The 13,379-nt window shown below is 47.7% G+C and overlaps 1 protein-coding gene across 1 annotated transcript; it reads left to right on the forward strand.

Moving 5' to 3' along the window:
- Positions 1 to 1,689: 1,689 nt before the first annotated feature.
- LOC130146965 (secreted Ly-6/uPAR-related protein 1-like) lies at positions 1,690 to 7,430 on the forward strand. The gene is made up of 3 exons (XM_056333631.1): positions 1,690 to 2,056; positions 5,308 to 5,427; positions 6,717 to 7,430. The coding sequence occupies exons 1-3, from the start codon at positions 2,005 to 2,007 to the stop codon at positions 6,926 to 6,928; spliced, it is 384 nt and encodes a 127-aa protein (XP_056189606.1). The 5' UTR covers positions 1,690 to 2,004; the 3' UTR covers positions 6,929 to 7,430.
- Positions 7,431 to 13,379: the final 5,949 nt, after the last annotated feature.

Consider the following 13,379-nt stretch of genomic DNA (forward strand, 5'->3'; position numbering starts at 1 on the left):
TGGCCAAAGGCAAACGATCCCACTGTGCTGATGCATCCCATGTCCGGACAGCACAGTGATGGACAGCCTCCACCAAGCTGGACAGACTCATTTAGTTTCCTATTTACATCGCTATTCCTTCAACCACACTGATTTATTCCAAGGATTTCTCAGCATGCAACACTTTTCAAGTACAGGCAGACCATTACAACATGCCTGTGTGGACTTCTCCATTTCAGCAAGCTACACAAGCTGCCAAGCAGCCCTTTAGTGTTGTGAACACTGGAATGCCAGCCCTGCTGTGCTTACCTATTGAGGCATAACCATCTTGAATACTTACAGCACTGTATCTCTTCCAGTTTCATGGCTGTTAATTAAGATATTGCTCAAATGTGCCTTGAACTACCCAGTTACAAGAAAGGAACTGGATGTAACCAGGTTTGGTAGCTTTCACAGAGTGGAGTTTTTTTCCTATATACCCAGAGATGTTTGTGCTGTTTTTCTTTATGTACCTGGTCTCTGACAGCACAGCAAGATAAAATAAAGATAAATGGTGATTTTCACTCTCACAGCTAAGCGAGCATTAAGGTACGTGTCTTTTCCCTCCCTTTCCCACAGCACAGTACTGATCCCACTGCCCCAGCTTGGCTGGCTTTGCTTCATCCATGACTGTTGAAATTTTGATTAGCAATGCTTCTCAAGTTACTGAGAACCTTTCAGGGAGCAACATTTTCCCAAAATTCCCATTCTCAAACTGGGAAAAAGGATAGGCTGCTGGGTACGATAGCAATGCCCACGTGCATTGCTGCAACAAGCCCGTGATAAGCAAACTCCCAGTTATTAAATCAGCTTGTGCACTCACCTTGTCTCCATCCCTGAGGTCTCTGAGTGCTTCACAGTGATTCACAAACTTTTCTTCTTTGGCTTATTCAGCTGTTTTATGGGAAATTGCATAACGCTGGGGTTTTCCATCCTGGGCCACAAAAAACCCAACACAAAGTCTATCAGCTTTTCCTGTGAAGTGCAAAATGTCATTGACTCAGTCAAAAGGGAAGAGCAAAGCATTTTTCCCTTTCTGCAAGCTTTTAAAGCTGTTTCCACAAGTACATAGGTTAAAAAATATAATTATTGTTTGAAAGTTGCCTTGAAATGCATGAAGTGAAATTTTCTATGAGGGAGGTACTGCAGTGGGAAAACTGATCCATTTCTCCATGTTGGGTTTATTTCCCAGCTTCAGAATAAGATTTGCCAAGGAGCTGATAGCTTTTCAAAAGAAGGCACAGCACCCTGTTCTGCCAGTATGACCCAGGACCTGAAACAAAATGACATATCTAAATCCCAGACTTGGAAGCACCATCTCCCATGCTCACGCCCACTGGCCTTTCAGTGACTCCCATGCCCAACAGCTCAGCACCTTAGTTAATAACTAAGCCCCTGGAAGCCAGAAACTGAACTTGCCTTTGCACTGGATTTAGGAAAATATACATGCTTTGGGCAAACCCAGCCACACCAGCTTCCTGCCCTCCAGCTCCAAGAGCAGTAGGCACGAAAACACGGCACAGGCTTTGGTGAGACTGAGCCAACATGTGTGGAAGTCCAGCCTGCTGCTGTTTACATCTTAACTCTTGTTGCCCAATGCAGCACGCATGACACAGCCCAGCTGTCAGCTCACAGAGCCAGACTGGAAGGAACAAACATACCTTGTCACATTCCCCATCCAAGCACTGGCATGGGGCCACCTCTTGCAGAGCAAGCCGTGTTTTTCCTTTTCCATGGGACCAGCCGCAGGACATAAACCTGAAGAAGAGCCGATGTATGCAGGAGTCTTCTCATTGTGGTGACGTCACCTCCTCAAGGAACTTGTTCCTCCATAAATCCCAATCCGGACTGGGGCTGAGTTCTTCCCTGATCACCCTGAGGGAATCCGCCCACAGGATCAGCAGGAGGTGGAGGGTGGGAAAACATATAAAGGTCCCCGGGAGCAGCTCTCCTTTACTGCCCTGACTGCACGGATCTGCTTTCAGCATGAAGACACTTCTGGTTGGGCTGCTGCTTGGCCTGGCATACATGGAGTCGGGTAAGACTGCTACATTCCCCAGGGACCACCTGGGAAATGCCTGGGAGGGGAGGGGGAAGGCATCAATGCAGAAAGACCTGATAATCCCCAGGTAGGGAAAATAATGCCTTTATGTATTTAAGAAGGTCATGGGAGAGGGTGAATGGGAAAGGGGATATGCACTCCTAGTGGGCAGAGACTTAACGCCTCACGGAGAGCGCATCATTTGGATGCATGGGTTGCCACCTGTCACCCGACCCTGTTCAGATCATACTGTGGGATGGAGGGGACTGACACACTGCTTGGTAAGCCTAAGGTGTGAATGACAGCCACATGGCACAGGGCAGTACAAGTTTTTAAGCTGCCAATGTGTCCCCTCAGGATGGGATGGATTATGTTCATCCTGAGATCCTGCCATCCCTAAAACCTCCCAGCTGGCTGCTGGAAGCTCTGAAAACCAGAGTGTGAGGCTTCAGTATAGGTATGAGTGAGGATATGAGAAATAACTCCAATGATTTTTGGAAAGGTTCATTGAACCAGCAGCTCCAGTGTTTTCACTGATTTCTAGAGTTTAGGATATAGGCAGAGACAGGCAGTTCTCCTGAGTCTGTTTACATTTGGTTTCTGATAGGTCTGGGTCTTGGGCAAGCTGGCAGCTGGCTCTGCTCATAGCTATGTTCTTACTTCGCCTATCTGTGACCCACTGCAAATACATCCTTGGCCTGGAACAGAGTCATCCTTGGGGTGACACCAACCCAGTGGGTATTAACCAATGGCCCATGGGCCCTAGAGATCCCCAGGCTCCTCTCATGGGACTCTGAAAGATCTCAGAGGAAAGTCAGCCTGGACAGGGGTTGAACATCTCCATCTGGGGAGGTGGCTGGGGAGGGGCTGGAGGCATGGCTACATGGAGATCATTCAAAGGTTTGCAAGTAGAAGAAGGCTGAAAGTCATACACCTTGCAATTGTCTGTGCGTGGTAGTTTTCTTCAAGCTGCGTTATTTTTTAAATCCCCCTACCCTCGTTACTCCTTCCACCTGTCTCTAAAGCAGATCCAACTGTCTGCTGAAGGACATGCTCTGGGTCAAATCCACGACAGGGCTGAACCCAGACAGGTGTTTTTATAAACCAGGACTGTTATACAGCTACCACATTTTTTTTACATTTCAGTACCTGCTGGTTTTTGTTTGGGTTTGGTTTTTTTTTTTCATTTCTTTCAACATATTTCACAGGTGGAGTATTACATGCTTCTTATCGTCTTTCTGGGCCTAGTCCTGTCCTGGATTTATTGGGATTGCTGAGGAACTGACGGAGCAGGTTTCTACCCACAGGCCTCAGAGCACTTTGTGGAAACAGAGAGGCAACACCATCTTTTGCTTTATAGCTGAGAATAGGGCAGAAATTACTTTTCTGGGATGATCTAGTGCGAGGCAACTAGTCCAGGCACACTTCTTGCAGCTGAGGAATATGTCTGTGACCATCCATCTTCCAGAGGTTTAATATCAAGGAGTAGAAAGTACTGTTGGACAGAGATGAATGGTGAATTATTGGCCTCAGATCAGGACACAGCACTGTCCTTTATGTTCAGTTCTTCTGCTCTCATCCTTATGATTTTGGGGTTTCCTCTTCCACTGAACCCTTCCTACAAAACAAGTGTCCACTGAGTGCCCCACACAGAGTCGGTGAAAGATAAAGGGGCTGAGGATTATCTTCTTTAAGCCTGCTCTTAACTGGAAGTAACTCCCCCAAGAGCCCATGGCACTGCCCTGCTCACCCATGAGAATGGTGAGGAAACACTCAACCCGAAGGCTGCAGATCAGTTTCTCAGATGCTTTAAGTTATCACTGCTCCATCACTTAGGGACACGATCTACTGGTGGACTTGGCAGTGCTAGGTTAACAATTGGACTAGATGTTCTTAAAGGTCTTTTCTAATCTAAACGCAACTATGATTCTATGATCCACATATTACCCAGTCCTACACACTCACAGACATCCATATACTTGTCAGGTTGACAATGTTGCATTTTCTTTCTCAGTGGGCACTACATGTTAAAGTATAAAACAGCTCCTCATGGGCCATTTGGAAGGGTTCTACCAAAGTCCTCAGCTCGGGTAAACGGGAGTGGCTTCCCTGCACCTGTTCACAAAGGATATGGCCACAAGAACACCATCACTGCTCACATTAAAAAGTCCTTCCTACCTCCGCAAAGACCACAAAGAAAGTTTTTACACCCTGTAGGCTCTATTTCACAGCTGGATTTTCCAAAGGAGGTGCTAAAAGAAGCAGATGCCCTGAAAACACTTTCTGGAGTGAGGTGTTCGAACAACTGCCTTCAGAAATGTTTATCCTTATCATGAAGTCCCAGGGGTTCCTCTCTGATAGCAGATGCTGCAGAACTGTAAGAAAACCTTGTTTCTCTGCAATATTGCCAATAGATGGCAGTGGATGCATTTGGGTGGCGCTTCAGCTGCTGTGCTGGTAGAAGGCAGGTACGCCAGAAAATACTCAACTTAGGCTGGTTTCTGTCATCAAGCCACACCAGCACGACTCCGGAGAAACGCACGCTCGGTATCTGCCTGCTGCGGTCGGACAGGTCTCATCCCGAGACTTTTGAGCAACTGCTGTGATCAATGCTTGCATATGTAAAGGCGTCCTTCCGTAGGCAGGCAGGCAGCAAGAGGTTTATAGCATCATCTCTTTTAAGAAGCAGCAGTAGCCCCTGATGAAAGTGCTTTTTAGGCCACAGTCAGCCCTTAGAATCTCTGATACAACTCTGAAATTTAAATTCTGCTCTTAGTTGCTAGGTTCTGCAGAAATCCCTCTAAACAAGCGCAACGGAGCCGTCACTGTGGGTGGAGGGACGGGCGGAACTGCCAGTCTTTCAGTGGTGGTAAATGCTGCTCTCAACAGAAGGAGATATTTTGCTCTGTGTTACAGCATTTCTTGCAGAGGATGCAAAGTTCCCATCAACGCTGCTCAAACAATAGATCTCTCTAAACCCCTGCTGGTTTGGGGCTGCTGAGCCCCCAAGGTGGTGATCACACTTAACTCCCGCAACACCATCCCTGTCCTTTGGTGCTGGGGTTTGGTCTTTCCCCCCAACATATCCAAGCTTGCCATTGCCTCCAGACGTGCTTACTTTCTGAGACTGCATCTTGATCAAGGGGGGGATGAAGCACCGACCATCACATAGTCCCCACCACAGAGCAGAGAAGCTGTTTGTCTTCGCTGCTGTGACCACCTCAAACTCATTCTGTTCCCCTCTGCAGCCCAGTCCTTACGATGTTACACGTGCAAGGAACCAACGGACATTGCTAAGTGCAGAACAGCCACCCAGTGCCCCCCGAAAGCCACCGTGTGCACAACGACGCTGCACTCCGTAGACTCAGGTAAGTTTCATTGATTGCTGTGAATGCTCATGGGGAGAGATTGTAGAATCACAGAATGGTTTGGGTTGGAAGGGACCTTAAAGATCACCTAGTTCCAACACTCCTGCCATGGGCAGGGACATCTTCCACTAGACCACCTTGCTTAAAGCCCCATCCAACCTGACCTTGAACACTTCCAAGGAGGGGACATCCTCTGGGCAACCTGTTCCAGTGTCTCAGCACCCTCGCCGTAAAGAATTTCTTCCTAATATCTATCTAAAATCTCCCCTCTTTCAGTTTAAAACCATTATTTCTCATTGTCTCACTACATGCCCTTTTACAGAGTCCCACCCTATCTTTCCTGTAGGCCCCCTTTAAATACTAGAAGGCTGCTGTAAGGTCTCCCTGGACCCTTCTCTTCTCCAGGTTGAACAACCCCAACTCTCTCAGCCTGTCCTCACAGGAGAGGTGCTCCAGCCTTCTTATCATCTTCACGCCCCTCCTTTGGACCTGTTCCAACAGGTCCATGTCTTTCTTCTACTGTGGACTCCAGAGCTGGATGCAGTGCTCCTGGTGGGGTCTCATGAGAGCAGAGGGACAGAATCACATTCCTCAACTTAACAGCCATGCTTCCCTCTCCCTCTCCCAGTCACAACTAGTATTGTCCTTTAACTTCTCTATAAGAATTCAGGTGAAGTTATCCAATTGCAGGGTAGGAAGGAGAGTAATCAATCCGATTCAGAGCCTCATAGTGAAGTATACAGGACTTACTCTGCTTACTCTGTTTGTTTTGCCTTTCCTATCCCTCAGTCCTTGTGGACCCTGGACTTACAGATGTGTGCAAACACACTGCAGAAACTCAGGGGCTCTGTCCTTGTTTGTAGACCCTTCCACCTAACAAACACCATCTCACCAGTGACCGTGCCAGCATTACAGCAGTGCTTCTTTACACTGACACCTTCCATGCAGAGCCATTGCAGGAGCAGCTCACCTGAACAAAATAGGCAGGGACTTGTGACTTGCCCTTGTCCCTTGGCAGTACTAGAATAAATCTGGAAGGAGCAGGAGGGGGAGAGCGGGTCACAGGGAGAACTGGCAGGCACGTTCCTACAAAGAGTAATCTGGATTACAGGCATCCGTGGATTAGAGATGTTCAACAATTTATTTGCCTTTATTTACCTATAAACACTTTACTTTTAGTTCCCCTCTATTGTACAAAGCCAGCGTTTCTCAATGCCAGATGTCTGCACTTTCCTTTACCATTTCTTTCTGTCTAATCCTTCTCCCCCTCTCCAATCTGCCTGTTTCAGGTTACCCCTTTTTTGGCAACATCACCGTGACCAGAAGCTGTGATGTGGAGTGCATCTCCTATGATGGGATAGGAGCAACCAGACCCAAGTCATGCTGCTACACTGATCTCTGCACTGATGACACCAGGAGCAGCGATGGGGTGCGAAGCAGCTCTGCAGCACTGGGTCTGACAGCCATGGTCATTGGCACGCTCCTTCAGAGTGCTCTGTAACATCACAAGTGCCCACACTCCAGCCAAAACACCCCAACTCCTCTCTCCGACAAGCTGCCTCCTGAACTCTCAGGTGCCTTGGGAATAATATTCTTCACTGATGTGTGGCTACACTCATCTTCAGTCCTATCAAGTGGATTCAAGCCATGAGTTTGGGCACCTGGACCTAAAACCCTCAAATTTCCAGTTTCCAGCTGCTAAGCAGAACATTCCTCACCTTCAGCCGCTTCTGGTCCTCAGGATCTGCATCTCCCGCTGCAGCTTTCCTCTGTGGGGAGCAGCAGTGGATGAAGCACTGCAGCTCTGTGCAGCAAGAGGGACTGGGCAGTGCCATCAAGGCTGGTGTTCTAGCATCATCCTCAGCGAGAGCACGGGGTTCTACACATGCTGAACATAGACAGTACTTTTTTTCACAGGTGTCCCCCAGCTCTCATACAACCTGTGCCTTTGTGCCTCTGTTAAACCTCTGTGTACAACCCCCCAAAAATCCTCCAATCCTCCACCAGGAGCTTGGCTTATTTTTTTTTCCATTTTTGCTGCAATTTCCTGAGTCAGAGCATCAGGTGGATATTGGTCCCCACTTACTACCTGCCCAGCAGAGTGTGGCTTGCAGTTGCAGAAAGCTGGCACTTAATTCTGTCTAGAATAAGCTATGGAATGAGTTCAGAAGGGCTCAGTCTTCATGTGTTGAGATGGGATGTATTTCTGGAAAGCTCAAAATGCCCTGGACTAACAGGCCAGGGCAGGTTAGACCTGCAAAAGCAAATTTGGGAGTTTGGCTAGACAAAATTGCCTGAGCTTGGGTTGCAATCAGAGCTCCTGGATTTCCCTTCCCAGATGTTTTACAGATCATTTCAAGCGACTTCTGTTACTCTGCCCTCCCCCATCCCTTCACAGCAGGGACCACAGGAAAGGCAAAGTAATGACTATCCCAGACCCTCAGCTCTGGGAAAAGCCAACAGCTTTACTCACACTGGTTAGCAGCACTACAGGGTCCCAGCTGGGGATTTGCTCCATTTTCCCTTGGAGCAGCAGTAAGATTCATTTTGATGCCCTGTCTGCTGTAAACCCAGATGGAGTGGAAGCAGATAGAGATGAGCCAGGTGTGCCCAGCTGACAGCCCTCTCCGGTGGGGGAAAGCCAAGGAACTTGCCGTTTGCTCTGTTCCTACTGCCAGGGCACATCCAGGGGAGCAGGAGGCAACCTCCAAGAGCAAGGGTGGAGTGGAGCATGGGTACATCCTGTGAACCATCCTTGTGTGTTCATGCCATCCCTGTAACACCCTCTGTGGCTAAGTTTGGTTTTCTCTATTTTTTTCCCCATTTTTCATTCTGTTTCTGTAAGACACAAACCAGAAAACCAAAGGAATAAGCAGGGGGGCTCTTCTTCTTCATTGCACAGAGGTAATTGTTTCTCAAGGTCTACTTCAGTACCATTTGCAAGAAAACTTTAACAAGACATTGTATTCCTTGGCAGAGGGCCCAGCACAAGCCTGGGGCTCAGGAGGATGGTAAGCCCCTTTGTTCTGGAAGGGAAATGCTCTGTGCTTCACTAAAACAGTGACAGCTTCCCTGAAACACCCTTGCAATACTGAGGTTGGGGTGGGGGGTGGGGGTGGCAGGGGGTGGGGTGGGGGATGTCGTTGAGCAAATAATGATCAGGATTTACTCGAATGCTGATACTACACCCACTCTTGCAGACACAGAGCACCAGCATCCACTTCCTACTCATCTGTTCTCTGTTTCCCTGCTTCCAAAACAGTCTGACATGTCAGGCCAGAAGCAAACCACCATCATTGCCATCCTTAGATCCAGATCCCCTTTTCTATTCTGGGTTCAAGCTCCAGGGTAAGTCACTTTCCTCAGTTGCTTTTCCACACTGGCTGCAGAGTCCTGTGCTGTGTTAACGGGGGCTGAACTTCACTCCATGTGTTGTACATGCAGATGGGGCAAGGTCTGAATACAGAGGGACTGGGATGGTGAGGGTTCCCTTCTGGGTGAGAATCTGGCAAATAAAGCTGGATCCTCTGGTTTTCAACCTGCAGCATCTTTCTTGTGTGCTCAGCCTTCACCCAGAGAAGAAGGACCATGGGGCAGCACAGGCTGCAGGAAGGTCATGTCTCTGGCTGGTTATGCAGCTGCCAAACTGCCCTGTGCCAGAGAGAGGAAAAGCTACAGAAAGGAATAAGTAAGGGAGTACAAAAAATACTCCTTGGAAGGGATAGATTTAAAGCTGTCCCTGCTGGAAGAGGATCGGGAGAAGAGTGGCAGCAGAGTAAAGTACTGTCCAGTGGACAGGAGGCTCATTTGGGGAATGCACAGGGGAAACTGGAGGTTTTCCTGGTTCAGCTCCTCCTGCAGCAGGCAAAGAGAACTGAGCTCAGCACTGCAAAGCAAGCAGGCAGCCAGGAGCAGCCACTGGGGACCTGCTCTGCACTGCAAAGATGCTGCAGATGGGAACCACTGGCCTCCTTGTGTCACTGGTGCTGGCTGTGAGCATCCTGTATCACACTGTGCTGCACATCTCCTGTCACCTGGGACTTGTCTGTTAATGGCTCCATTGCCAGAGCAGTGAGCTTCTATTGTAGCCAAACCAGAGTCAAAGGCAGGATTTAGCTTCAAAGCACTTGCAATATGTTCCTAGATTAAGCCAAGTGAAAAGCCCTTCACACAGAGTGTCAGGGATACAAAATGTCCTTTGCATTAATATTCATCTGTTCACACAGTGTTAGCCATAAGCCACAGGCTGAACAGTTGTCACTGGGAGCCCTTGTGAAGTCTGATTTGCTGCTGCTTTAGTTACTGCTTTTATTTATTCTTCCTATTTAGCCCCTAGGAGTCAAACCCAACAAGCACTAGTGCCCCAGCAAATGCAGGACGCTGCCAGGGGACTCAAAGGAGTTGGCAGACTTTTGCGTCACTGGGTCAAGTGGACATATGGAGAGGCAAGTTTAAATATAGGCTGAATAAAATAGAACAGAGAAAGATGTGTCTCCAAAGGGCCATAAAAAACTTGCAGCCTCTCGGTCCTGTGAGATAAGGCTTCACAGCAGGTGGCATCCAATGCTGCTGTTGCTGTATTGAAGGATTTTACCTGCCCCTCTGGGGGCTTGCTCTTCCCAGCAGTCATTCCATGCATGTCCAGAGACGTGAGAGCACTCCTTGGTGCCTTATGCTTTATCTGGCCAAGGAGTTGCCTTTTACATCACCTTCCAGCTGTTCTGCAAATGTAGGGCAGCCCTACAGATGTGCAGCCCTGATCTGCATCACCTCCTTTCAGCTGCAAATCTACAAATACTTTTGTCTGTCTAGAAATTAAAGAGTAAAACACACCAGAGACTAAATTTTCAGGGAGGTGTTTGGAGACCCGTATTGGTGAGGATATTCAAACTGGTGAGCCCTGTTGAGTGCTACCTCCAGCCAGCCATCAGGGTGATGTGTCTGCCTTGAGTGGCCTTTTCTCTTGGGCTCCACATGTCTTGAAGGTGGAGTCGACATTTCAAAAGCTAGTTTCTCCTCTGGAAACACAGTATACACCCTGCCTTGGCTTGGGCTGGATCAGGACCCAGGTTCAATCCTGCTGTTTTGACTTGGGCACAATTACCACAAAAGCATAACGGGTGCCGTGGGAGAGCAAAGCTACACAAACAGCATGATTCACACTTAGAGGAACAGAGTTTCCAGCAGGGATCATTTGCAGCTGCTTTCCACAGCAGGACACTGGTCACATCATGTGTAGCCATGAGTGGTGGTAGTTACCCTGGCATGCCCTGGTTGCAGGCTGGCTCAAGCTGCAAGGTGGAAAACACCAGGAAGTGTTTTGCTGCTTGATTCTTGTTAATTTTTTTTTCTTCTTTGAGAGGGCAAGGAGGGGGGGAAAACCATACAGCCCACTTGGAAGGTGCATTAATCCAGGTGGGCATGAAAGAAAAAGAGATAAGGACAGAAATTATTGCAGAACTTCAAGAGAATAAAAAAAAAAAGGGGTATTTTTGCAGTCCAGGCATTTCATGTAAAACAGAGCTCTGATGTAATCAAATACAGAAAGAACTTGTAGTTCTTGCTAAAAATACCTATCTAGAATATAAATATACATTACCATGTAGCTGCAAGGCTTATGGAGATATCTGCCAGAGTCTTATATTTACAGATAGGGATTTAAATGTTTAATACTGCACATTCAAAAGAAAGTCACTTCATCTGAAGTAGTTATTAATTATAAAATGCACTAGGCAGGATTGAAGTGCAGCAGGAGTGATATCATTTTCAATATCACTCCCAAATTATTTCTCATCTAAAACCTATCATGTGCACTTTTTTTCCTTCTTGAAATAGATCTGTTTTTCCACATTAGGCCTTGGATGACTTGGAACGGCTGCCTCTGACATGCCAGCACATCCTCTCTCAGATATCTTCATTGCTTTCTTGCACAACTCTCACATCCCTAATTCCAGAGGGACATGAGTCCAAAGCCTCTTTATTCAGTATGGCCCCAGATCTGAGAACAAGGCAAATCCCCTAAAAATAGGTGAAAGGAAATTTAGGGTGCCTGAAGCAGATATGTTGAGGGAGCAGGGAGGCAAACAGCATGGTGGTCGGTATCTCAATTTAGCAAAGTCATTTCAGGTCACTTGAACTCGAGAGGGATGCTCAGCGTATTGTAAAAGAATGGGACAGATGGACTGCATACCTTCATCCCCATTCCCTGAGGCTCCACTCTATAGTTTGTCATGAGGTTTTAAAAAACCCAAGGTGTGTCAATTAATCATTCCGTGCCCTGTCTGAGGCTGGTCTGGATCTTGATCTCCTTCCCCCACTCAACCCTTATTAAACAGACAAGAATTGTCACACATCGGTACCTCCAGGCACAGTCCTGCATCACATCTTTAGTGTTGAATGAGCTTTAAGTTTCTGAATACATTTAGTAAATATGGCTAAGGCTATTGTGCCTTGAGGTGAACCAAATTTGCACTAATCCCTTGTGGGCATATTGCTGAAATCCATGCAGATCCACCATGTTAAAGACAACCGAAAGCCATATGAAATCCATGAATCAGAGTCCAAAACATCTAACCCAGTCATCTGGACAAGACCAGTACAGGCTCCCTTTGGCCAGCAGGTCTCTGAATACAAGGGGAGAAGATGCTTTTCAAGCCTTCAGGCCATTCCTCCCCATTGCAAGGGCAATTTAATGTGCCCTCAGTTACATCAGTGATGGCACACCAGTACGGAAGCATTGTCCGACTCTTGTTTCAACACACATCCTTGCTCTGGACTCACCATTGTTTGGACCAGTAGAGTTCATTCCTGTCTTGTTAACAGCTGTAATGGGGCGGGTATGAACCTCTCTTCATCTCCTTGCAAAAGAAATTGCTTTTGCTCAATAATCTGGGAATAAGATACAGAAGCCTGCCTGGAAAAGGAGACTGAGTGATGTCAAGGTGCTCATGTTGGTGCCTTTGCTTCTGCAGTACCTTTGGACTTGCAAGGAGCAGGGTGAGGAGCACGCTGATGCCTGGGAGAAGTTTTTCACCTCCTTTGAGCTCTGCTGCTAGGCACACACCTTTGCTGCTTGGCTGGTTCCCCAGGCAAGGCACAAACACAGGCTGAGGCACAATGATTTTCCACTTGCCTATGGGAAATCCCAGGGGTGGGTGGCACTTTGCCAGTCGAAACCCTCCTCCGGGCAGTGGCAGGATTTCAGCGTGTGGCTGTGAGGCAGCAGTGATGGGAGATGTTTGCAGAAGGCTGTGCCACCGCTCCCAGTGAGGAGCACCAACCCACAGTGGGCAGTGGTGTTCCCGGTGGCACCAGGACACTCTCAACATGAGCTGATGTGAGTGGCAAAACAACTAAGCCTCATTAACAAATAGCTCTTCGTCATGGATGCTCTGAAGCCTTAGAAAGGGCTGAGTGTCTTCAGTCCCAGCGGACGCTTCAGTAGAGTCTCTTCCACCTGAATATCTGTTTTCCTGAAACCCACAGGGGCTTCACAAACTCTTCCCATGCAACGAATTCAAACCAGCAGCTGTATGCTGTTACCTGTGCATGCACAAATTTGTGATCAAATGGGCCATGTTCTTGTAAAGCTGGGCCAAAAACAAGCCAGAATTTGTTTTTAATCTTTCCTGGCTGCTGCCAGTCTCCTGGCTCTTGGGAGAGGGGACACAGGGGAAGCGGTGTTTTTAGTGTCATGACAGCTGTCACTGTGTTTTGGGGATGACATCCAAACCTGAAAAAGAAACAAACACCCAGGAGACAGTGACAGACTCTGACACATATACAGCAGAGGAGAAAAGCTGTCCTGGCGAGCAGGAGTAGTTAATAGCAAGACATCTGGCTTCTGCCCCAGAAAATAAGGGGTTTTAAACAAACTGCTATCAATCACCAGCATGGCCAGCTTGGGAAAGGGGTGTCATTTATATTTGCCTTCAGGGAATGCAACTAGGAGA

Source organism: Falco biarmicus, chromosome 3, assembly GCF_023638135.1.
Source record: "Falco biarmicus isolate bFalBia1 chromosome 3, bFalBia1.pri, whole genome shotgun sequence".
Lineage (NCBI taxonomy): Eukaryota > Metazoa > Chordata > Aves > Falconiformes > Falconidae > Falco > Falco biarmicus.